Source organism: Rhea pennata, chromosome 2 (assembly GCF_028389875.1).
Source record: "Rhea pennata isolate bPtePen1 chromosome 2, bPtePen1.pri, whole genome shotgun sequence".
In the NCBI taxonomy this organism is placed as follows: Eukaryota; Metazoa; Chordata; class Aves; order Rheiformes; family Rheidae; genus Rhea; species Rhea pennata.
Genome location: NC_084664.1, coordinates 86,870,204 through 86,880,951, shown reverse-complemented (window position 1 = coordinate 86,880,951; position 10,748 = coordinate 86,870,204). Strand labels below are relative to the sequence as shown.

General features: G+C 37.6%; 1 protein-coding gene across 4 annotated transcripts in view; it reads right to left on the bottom strand.

The window, feature by feature from the left end:
• Positions 1–1,596: 1,596 nt before the first annotated feature.
• The window catches only part of LOC134136237 (cadherin-6), a 50,101-nt gene continuing 40,949 nt past the window's right edge, over positions 1,597–10,748 (bottom strand). For 2 of the 4 annotated variants that reach the window (XM_062568007.1, XM_062568010.1), the window contains 4 exons: positions 7,000–7,121; positions 6,074–6,191; positions 5,736–5,987; positions 1,597–2,087 (listed from right to left, as the gene is read on the bottom strand). In XM_062568007.1, the coding sequence (XP_062423991.1) occupies positions 1,597–2,087; positions 5,736–5,987; positions 6,074–6,191; positions 7,000–7,121 (983 nt within the window). Of the gene's footprint in view, positions 2,088–4,157; positions 4,170–5,735; positions 5,988–6,073; positions 6,192–6,999; positions 7,122–10,748 lie in introns of all 4 variants that reach the window. The other 2 variants (XM_062568009.1, XM_062568008.1) reach the window with 2 other exon arrangements.

The window sequence follows — 10,748 nt, the reverse complement described above, 5'->3', positions numbered from 1 at the left end:
CCATTGCTGCCCCTCAGGATTTTCTCCAAAAGGCCTCTTCTGAATGGCTGGATTTGAATAGCAGCCACTGCATGTTGTTGACAAATCAGCAGAAGTACTGGGTGGTACACAAGCTATAAAGAAAAGGTTTTGATACAAGTACTGTGGCATTCCCTTTCTCCTTACAACAGCCCAGTCAAAAATTGCTTAACTTTGCAAAGTGAATTAATATACCCATGGAGGATTTCTGTTTAAAATGCTATCTTTTGGTGAAGTATTTAATGTCCCTAGCTTTATTAAAAAGAGAATTATAGTTATAAACCCTACTGTTCAGGCCTCTAGAATGACAATTGATTCTTGTGCACTCAGGGCTTGAAATGGCGGAAAAATCCTAAAAGATGAAGAATTACATCCTAGTGCAGAATGCCAGCATCTTCTCTCTCTAAAGAATTTTGCAAATGACTCATCTAATCCTTGCAACATCCTGATGAGGTAGGCATTGTTTCCCCGCTTTACAGATGGCCAAACTGGCCAGAGAGTCAGTCGGGGAGCCACCCTGGACATCCATTCAGGGCATAAAAGTATTCTTTTCCTCCTATGCAGTTACTTCTCTTGCCCCAGTGAGTGGTAGTCACCTTAAAGCAACCACTCCCCTCTTGCACATGTGAAGAGGCAGAAGTAGATAGATATGAAAAGCCTGACTCCCACACCCCCAGCACAGTGGCCGGCACCACTGAACTGATGTGCAAGTGAAGCCATCCGAAGTACAAAGAAAAGCTTTTTTTCTGCTCCTTCCTCCAAGTCACGATCTGGACTTAGATTAGATGACATGCTGCATGTCACAAGGCAAGGCTGGGTTAGAACTTGGAAACTGTCTGAGAATTAGATACAGGGGCTACTGACCACAGACACATGCACACACACAAATTTCTCCAGCAATGCTAGGTCAGAAGAATATATACATAGCAGTCAATGAAATATATGTATGTGTTAATATGATTCAGTGCATTGGGGCAATGGCAAGTTCTAGAAAAACACTCAGATCTGAATGACTATTAGGCCTGTCTACCCTCCTCATGAGTAAAATGCATATTTGATGGTTTTTCTCAGCTGACTCTACTTGTGTAATAAACCTCCATTCCACCACCACTACTTTTGACTATAATACATAGGTTAAACTAGGGTACCTCATTACATAAGGATGTGCAATACACAATCAACAGAGCAGTTGTCTGAGCTGAATAATCTGAATACAAGTAAAAAGAGTAAGTGAGCTTAAACAGTAATATACTCCAATTTACAATATAAGCAGAACAAGTAAAAATATTGCTCCCCATCTGATCCTTTTTTCCCCCTTCATTCTACTGCTGTGCCTGTACGATTGACTTGGTAAACTGGTTACACTAAAAAATAATAACTTTGCCTCTTGGAAGCTCATAAAATGATACTAGAAAAAGTTTTCTGACAGTTGAGCCACACAGACTGCAGTCATTAGACAATTAGAACTGGTAGGATAGAGAACCCTTTCACAGAGCTGTGGAGAAATAGAAAGAAATAGCCACTTCACATATCTCAATGCTGTTTTTGAAAATGAAGGAAAAAAAAAAAGGCAACAGATTAAGAGTCTTTGTCACTGTCCATTGCACCATACATATCTGCCAGCTTTTTAAATCGAGGTCCCCAGTCACTGAGGTAATCGTAGTCCTGATCTCCTTCTGTAGTCACTGACTCCAAGGAGCTGAGGGACTCCGCCACAGAACCATTACCTTCATATGCGTAGGTTGCTAACGAGTCATATGGGGGTGCAGTTGGATCTGTATCATTTTCCTTTAACCTTTGGTTAATGAAATCTCTGACATCCGTGTTATCTCGCGCTGTTGCAGTCCGCCGTGGCATGAAAAGTGTTTCTGGCACAATGTCTCTGCGTAATTTATTATCATCTATGGCTTCGGGGTTCCTCAGCGTGCCAATGTCAAATGCCTGGGTATCTTCCTCTCCGCCACCTTCATCATTATAACTGACGATGTTGTCTCTGATATCCTCTTTGGAAATAATCAAAGGCTCTTTTTTCCGTTGCCTTCTCAGTGCTGCAAACAGCACCACTGTAACTGGAAACAAAAAATAACAGAGGAAGAGAAAGGGAAAAGTTAATCCCTTGCTCTGTTAAAATCCACAAGAAGTGTGGCACCACTTAAGTTTTAAAGGATGTTCTGCAAAACTGTAAACATATACTCCAGGTTTTCAGATTGTGCCTTGTCTGCCTGTGTGTACCTTGTGAAATGAGATGGTATGGATATCCACTAGAAGAAAGGAGATGGTAAGCTTGTAAGAAGCTAACGCAGAGTGTGATTTTTGTCAGAAGTCATTGTTTTACCTAGAGACCTGTTGCTTTGAAAACAGAGCTAGTTTCATTGCAGTTGGGAAGGGAGAAATACCATCACCAAAATAGGTAATAACATCAGGTGTTAATTACCTTGAACCTCTGGGATGAGATGAAGCTTGTGCTATGGACGAGGTTAGTATCTATTAGGCTATCATGAAAAGTTGGCAAGGCTACATTTCAAGAACGATAAGCATCTCCTCCTCTGAAAAGAAGTTTGGAACGGGATGGGTTCTGAGCCAGCACAAAGTACAAGTTCAGTTAGTTTTCCAGTATTTTTACAATCACCTTAAAATAGTACCCAGCTTAAATCTTAAAGACTGATAAGATACTGGTATTATTTAATCTATTAAAGACATGAGAGTTCTCAGACAGGTATTTTACGCTATATATCTACATAATATTCTATAATTGTATGTATTATATATTATTATAAAGTATATGTATACTCTAAAGTGTGTATGTATACATACATACATACATATATATATATATATATATATATATATCTTTTATTCTGAGGGTAGGAATTCTTTCTTAGGCTCTGATCCAGATTTACATATTCACAGTCAATAATGGTCCCTAATACTGTTAGAGAAGTGGGCACAGAAAGGTGGAAGGGGATATATTCAACACTTTATTACCTTTAGAAGCTAATTTCAGGCTTCTTTGGTTGGGTATTTTCTTAAATTGATTGAACTGATTGATTAAATATTTAAAAATGAATAGGGGCAAGGAGCAGGGATGTATTACTACTTCACTTGCAACTGTGTGGAAGTCAGGATATCCCCAAAACAAAATTTTAGCCCATTGAAACTAATATTCCTTAGTTTCACTTGTCAGACTAAAAGATAAATAAATAAATAAATAAAGTTAACTTAGAGCAAGATCCTCTTTGTAGGTGAGCTTAAGCATATTCTGGGAAAGGCTCTTGCTCTGTTTCTCTCTGCTGACTATAGAGGAAGACAGGATAAAGTAGGAGAATACTCTCCTAATTCCTGCGGTGTCTTTGTCACAGACTAGTGTGAGAATATCTGTCAGTATGAGTTGAAAGAAAATCAGTGAAGTGATGAAACTGAAAGAATTAGGAAGGCTCGTTCAGATGATGAAAGCCTCACACTCTCACACTAATGATAATTTACTCATGGTGTCACCTAAAGGCCCTAATTTGAATGATGTTTCTTTATGCTGCTGTACAAAAGCAAAGTAAGAGAGAAATCCTGTCTTAAAGAGCATAAAGCTATAAGACTATTTGGGAAGACTGGGAAAATTCTATATGAGAGAACAGAGGTATCTGAACAAAATCATGGAGAACTTGAAAACCAAAGAGTCAATTTTGAATGGGCTTCTAGAATAGGGACTGACAGAATTATCTGAGAAAGCACAGGAATGGTACAGTTTTCTTTTTACATGGAAGTTTTGCTGAAGTATCCATTAACAAAATGTTACGTAGACTATGCTAGGGTGATTCCTAAAATTGTGTGAGAGTCAAGGCACAATAACTGTCATTACTTAACTTTCATTAATAATTACGTCACATCCTTGATACTTAGGTTTTCTTAATTTTTGCTGAACTTGAAGACAAAAAAACCCTAGATGTTGGATATTAAAGCACATCACCTTTATTTGGTCCATTTTTAGCAATACTTGAGGCCTCTTAATAAACCACTTGGCCTACTTATACTGCAAATAAAATCAGCATTTTTCAAATAGTTTTTGTTGATACCAAACTTTAAATTTGGGATCAAGTCTACCCAGGACTATTGTTTTTCACTCAGTAGTAGTTTCACATGCAAACCCAGCAACCAGACTGAAAATAGAAAATTATATAGTAGAGTTAATTGAAAATCTGCTTATGGTGCATGACGGCGTGAGCAATAATTGACATAAAGTACTGCTTAGCACACAGAATCAATTATTTTCGACTGACATAAAACAGGAAGTTGTTTTAATGACAGATTGATATTAATGAGCACAGTTGTGCTAACTAGTGCAAAGCTATCTGCAGAATCAGATTTCTTTGTCTGATAAGGAATTTGATACAAAGCAGGCTCAGCACTTAGATACATTCATACCAGTTTTGGGAAAAAAGAAGAAAAAAAAAAAAAAGTAAATTAAGGGCCCTGGGGATCCTGTCTGCACTTCCTTGTGAGAATCCTTTCTGAAAAAGGGATAGCATTTATCTGAGAAAGCTGTGACAATATTGCTGAAGTTGGAGAGTCACTATGTAGTCTTTAACTCGTGACTGGAGAGGAGTATTTTTTGCTAATTGTAAAGATCAAGGTGATTCTCCTGTGGTGCAGGAGGGTTGGACTAGATGATCTCCAGAGGTCCCTTCCAACCTTACTGATTCTATGGTTCTACGATTCTATGGTGATCAGTGTGTCTGAAGGAGATAGGAGTATGGCAGAAACAAGTGAAGGCACTGAGGAAACATTTTTTTCTCTTTTGCTTGACTCTACTGTTGTAAAACTGGTCTGACTCCTTTTTTCCTGGGCAGATGCTAATGGTGACTAATGAAGTCTCCTTGAGAACTGTTCTCATCAGATGACTAGACTGGTTAAAGACTGAAGGGCAGGTTTCTTGTTTGCTGTATGGCACACAAGAGAGGTGGAACCTGGTTGAGAGGAATATGCAGAGAAACATTGCAAACCACCCTTATTTTTTGATTAAAAAATGATGACCACCTGTAAGTGCTGTAGCCTACACATCCTTCAAACTCAGGAGATTCCATTTTTTTCGTATCCCTAAGTGCTAGAAATAGAGGACACTAGCTTTTGAGAGAGTGCTTTTATAGTCACTCCCTTTCAGTATCCATCTCCAGCAGAACAAAAGCACTGCATGCGATTCATTTCTCCTCACTGTAGACGTGGAAAGTTAATTATTTAAAACTAAGTTATCTGACCACCTTCTGTAGTCACTGGAAATAGTCAAACACCTCCAAAGGATGATTTGTGTCATCCACCTCAGATACAGGTAAGAGCATGGGATGGATGGCTGTCTAGAGCTGACTGTCTCCATTGACTGGAGGGCAGAGCCTAGTCATCTCATCAACTTGTATCCACCACATCTGCAGTAGCCGTTAGAGAAGGAAATAAAATAATATAAATGCAGGATAAGACATCTGTTATCTCTGCTTTGCTGTTGCCCTAGTCTTGGCATAATCACTTGTAGCTATGGAAAATAAGTCACTGTCATCTATGAGAGTGATCATTCTTATCTGGAAGAGTTCTGTCCCTTTGTAACATTTACTTTGAGGAAAGCTAGTTTAATTTGTCTTGCAAGTATTAAGGAAAGAAACTTCCCATGTATTATTTGTGTGAAATGTTCACTTGTAATCCAGCTCTGAAAGGAACAATGTCTCTCTGCCACTTACCTAGTAGTATAATGATACAGAGAAGAATAGCAATGAGAGCCCCAGTGCTAAGACCAGTAGGATGTATCAAAGCTTCTGCATTACAGGACAGCATCTTTCCTCGATGGTCACAAGCACATACTCGAATAGTCACTGTTTCAGTGCTGCTCTGGATAGGATAGTCATTGTCTGATATTACCACTGGCAAGAGATAGGTACTCATTTCATGCCGGTTATATCTGGTTTTTCGAGTGAAAATCCCTGCTGTGTTGTCTAGAAACACAAAGCAAACATTATATGAGTACTCATCTGAGGAGCAAAAGCAAGGATGAGTTAATAAAGTCTTCCTAGAAATTCACCTCTGTTGTCCTGGAGTGTAAAGTTGGAGCTGCTGACTGCCTCGGGAGCTAAGGAGAATGAAAACTGGTGTCCACTGAAAGAGTCATCTTTATCGACGGCACTTAGTGTTTGTATCAGCTGAAAAAAAATAATAAAAAACCCCATTATCTCCAGAGTTATGGGGCCTTACTCTTATTTAGCTATACTAGGGTTGTAGAGTGATCTTATTGTATTAACTTCTTTCTTCCATTTTTAGGCAGTTGATGCTGCTGCAGTGAGCTTATTAAAAGTGATTCATGTGCTGCTGATGCTGCTTAGGATCACCATGCTATTGTATCCCAGGCTGTCTGCTCAGTAACCTAATGAATTTGGCGATCAGCAGGAGGATCATGTTGAATTCAAGGGAAGGCTTGGGCTGGTGGCACTCCAGCGGGATAGGAAATGTTTGCATTTGACAAGGAATAGAAATAAAAGATGAGACAGTACAAGCTGTCTGTATATTTTTCCACCCAAATGCCATGTCACAGGACTTACTTGGCTGAGTCATCTAAATTATCTGCTGCTTGGAACCATTTAACAGAGGACTAGTGGAGAAAGAGTTATCTGGCAGCACATAGTTATATGACAGACAGGACTTTGTACAGACCTGTAACTCTTTTTATGAAGGAGGCAGTGGAAATGCCTGAATATAACAGAGGATCTCAAAAGGAAAATGCATCAGAGATAACAAGACACAGTACAGAAAGCAACTGTGTAAAACATAGTGTCACATTAGCTACAAGGATGTTAAGTATAATCAGATTCTGTGCAGCCACTCTCTTAATTAAATTTTGCAAAACTAACAGTTTGTTGCAATGCAAAGTACACCTCTTGATGAGGTGATGCAAGAGTGGTACCGAAACTCGATCCATATGGAATATTTTCATAGTACAAGCAGTCAACACACCTGTTCTGCCTTTGCATTTTCACAGACGAAAGTCTCGTAAAACATAGGAAACTCTGGAGCATTGTCATTTACATCCAAAACCTTAATGAACACTGGAACACGGCTGCTTTGTTTTGGGTTATCTGAAATGATAAAAACAGAAAGAATAGAGAATTTATTTAGCCCAGCTACTGCCTTAGTGCAGGAAAAGAAAAGGACAGAGTTCGGGGCTCATTGCCTTAAATCTTTACCTGTTCATATTCTCCATAAAAATCAGACTTTGTTGTAGTTACTCTGATTCTATGTAAACTGTTTGGCTGAAACTGGATAGGAATGAGTCCAGGGTTTATAAATTCATTTGAACATTCCAGGTATGCTTACGAATGTATGCATAATATATATATAAAATAAAATAATGAAATTAGATGAAATAAATGTCTCACCCTAAATAATATGATTTAGAGAAAACAAAGATGATTGATAGCTTCTGGAACCTATCATCTTGAAGTCTGAAACAGGAGGTCTGAACAGGCATGAAGGTTTATTTACCTCTCCATCTGTTATAGACAATATTCCCTGTCTCAAAATCTTGTGCCACATTTAAGTTACTATGACTACCATTACAATATATAAATTGTAACTGCTGTAGTTGTCATAGATCTCATCTAATCTTGTGTGGATTCATTTGGCTGATGTTCTAGAGTTGGTACTCAAAAACATTGGCTGAAGAACTGTAGAGAATCTGCAGATCCCTATATATAAACGTATTATTTCTCCCATAAGGACTATATGAGTACCAAGGCATTGAGGTTGATAAGGATATTCCTCAGCTCAAAATACTTATTAAAATATTGCCATCTTCATCTACAGGCATGGAAACAGTTAAGAATGTATCACGTTGGTATGTGTATATATCACATTCCTCTTCCTGTTGGACTAGTGGACAGATGGACTTTAGTAATAAAGATACCAAAATAAGGAAGGAAGGACAATGGGCAGCACCCTTGCCGAAGAAACATGAAGGATGAAAGAGGCAAGATTAAGAGGCAAAAGATCATGTCATAAAAATCAATGACTCCTACAGTGTATAAAAGACTCATCCCAAAACCAGTTTGTCATCACGAATCAAAAGGAACCCAAGAGACATTGCCAGCACTTGATGATCAGTGTCCCTTGTCCTCCATATCACACAAAAGTGATCCTGGACAGACTGGCTAGACATACACAACATAGTGCTTCAGAAAATGTGAATGTAGGCATGTGAGAGAGTGAAATCTATGAGGAAATGGGTGTGACTGAAATCAGCTTTATTTGAAATAAATATCCTCTCCCACTTTTTATGAACTCACATTGAGTTTTGTTATGTTAATTTCCTACCCATATTATAGTTTGCTATTACACATCCAACTGTATTTCAAGTGAAAAAAAAAGTTGAATAAGATACAGCAGATCCATATCTCTGTGCTTCTACAAGCATTCATTATAGTCATTTGTTGAGTTAGGCTTCAGTGCAAAGCCTCTTACTGTATTTATCATATTCGATAAATTTAAAAATGCCTTCTTGAAAATTAGCACTGTATATTTGTATTATGGAACTCAGTCATTTGGACAAAATATTATACTTTAAAGCTCTGTAGTCCCACTGAAGTTAATATGATTCCATTTGGCATAGAACACTCTAATATGAGCTGTTGGGCTAAATTCACTGAGTTTAGTTGTATGTGTGTTCATTTTATGTGTAATATCTGCATTAGCTGAATTCTGTGCTAAAACATCAATACAAATGTTAATTTTTTATAATAGGCAGAAATCAAAGGTACTTATTTGAATTTGGAGGACTCCTTGCAAGATTATTTTGTATGGGCATACCTTTCTAACAAATGCATTCAAATATTTTTCTTTCCTCTAAAAAAAAACTACAATTGTTTTCTTTGTTGCTTTTTGAACCATTAACTACATGTTTTTATTTTACTTTTTCTAGGTGCTTAAGATTCTGAAAAATTTAAAAATGTATTGTAGCAAATAGAAATTTCATGAAAACCTGTGCCCTGGGGACATGAGCCTTTTTCTTCTGATTTCATGGAAGTATAAGTAGAAATATATTCATACAACTCAAGCATTCTTCTTTTTTATTATTTTTTTTTTACTTTTTTTTTTTTCCTTTCAAACTATTTTTGCAAATGAACTGGTGTGGATTTGGTGGTTTTGTTGTCCTTTAATTACTGCTAAGCTCCAACAAAAAGTTCCACCATACACAACAGATGCACAGAGCTCCTTAAATCTGTTAATCTATATAGCAGTACGTTTTCATTTTAGCTAGCAACCAATCTGAAAACTTAGAAGTTTTTTTCTGAATATGGCCTCAAAGTCTTGCCAGTGATTGATTTATCTTTATGTCTTAAGGAAGGAGTATTTGTTTTTAAATACTCTCAGAATTCTCTCAGATGAATCAGCTGTAACTCTGCAGCTGTGATTTGGGAGCCCTGTGTTCTGAGTTGTATTATCATTTTGTCTTCTGACTATGTCTGGTAAAGTGATCTAGTGTTTCACCAGGTATTTGCTTGCAACACTCAGAGGTTGATTCTTACGGCTGCTGAGGAACTTCGACTCACACTGATGAAACAGAGTCATGGATAGTGTGTGTTTGGAAAAAAAGCCCCAGGGTGTCTACTTTAGATAATTCAAGGCAAAACTTCAGTATTTCCAAATATTTTTTTCTGTAAAATGAAATCAACAGTAGTTATCACTGAAAGGTATTTCTATTTATGACTATCTCATTTGATTACTTTTTATGTCAAAGGGAGCACCTACCTTTCTGAATGCGTGTCCTGGCTCTAGCTAGACTGGAAATTTGTTTTAGGTCATTTCAGGGATACCTGGAGTTTGATGTGATGGTATGTCACTGAGAGTGATTAATGATCAGCTGAAACTTAGTGGAATGGGGTGTAAGATAGCCTTGCCTGAAATCAGCTAGGAGTGGTGAGTGGTAGTGTTTTTCAGTAAAGTCACTTAAGACTAAAAATTAGCCTTGCAGCCTGGATCAAACTTGTTTCAACAGTAGCTCCATTTCATCCAAGGAATTGGCTTTGGAAGGCATCTACCCCAATTAAACCAAATTCAGTCTAGCTTCAATGAAGCACAACCTGGGAGGTAGCTTGTTGCAGCCTGGAAGGATTCAAATTAAAGAGGAATTGTAATTAAGATAAAAACCTGTGTCAGATACAGCAAGTTTAATTTAGAATGCCTTGCCACTTATAAAGTCTGTCCTCAGGAGGAGGCAAGGAATGAAATGTGTATTTCAGATAGACACTAACTTGTTTTTCAGATACTATAGGTATTTTTATAATATATAATAATTTCAGTTCCACTGAGATCAGTACAGGTGTATTTCCTAAATGTTTTTAGCATTCTTTCCTTTCCAGTTGTTTGTCTTTCCTCTCCTCCTCTCCCCAGGAACTCAGGCTGCAGTATACAAGTCTTCATCCTAGATCATTCTTTCAGAGCCGTAACAGAAATACAACCTGACTATGAGTCAAATAGAAGTCAGTGTTTGGTATGCTGAAACCATATACCAACCGTAAAAAGGTAAGTTTTCAAGAGAAGGAGAAAATTATTTAAGAAACACTATTCCTGTAGGCATTAGCCCACTGTTGTTTTATGTAACTCTATCTGATTGCCTTAATCATGTTGTATTACACAAAGTAGTTCTCATTTTTAAAAGAACTTTCTACAGAATAAAGAGCTGGAATCAAGACTCCTTAGTTACATTG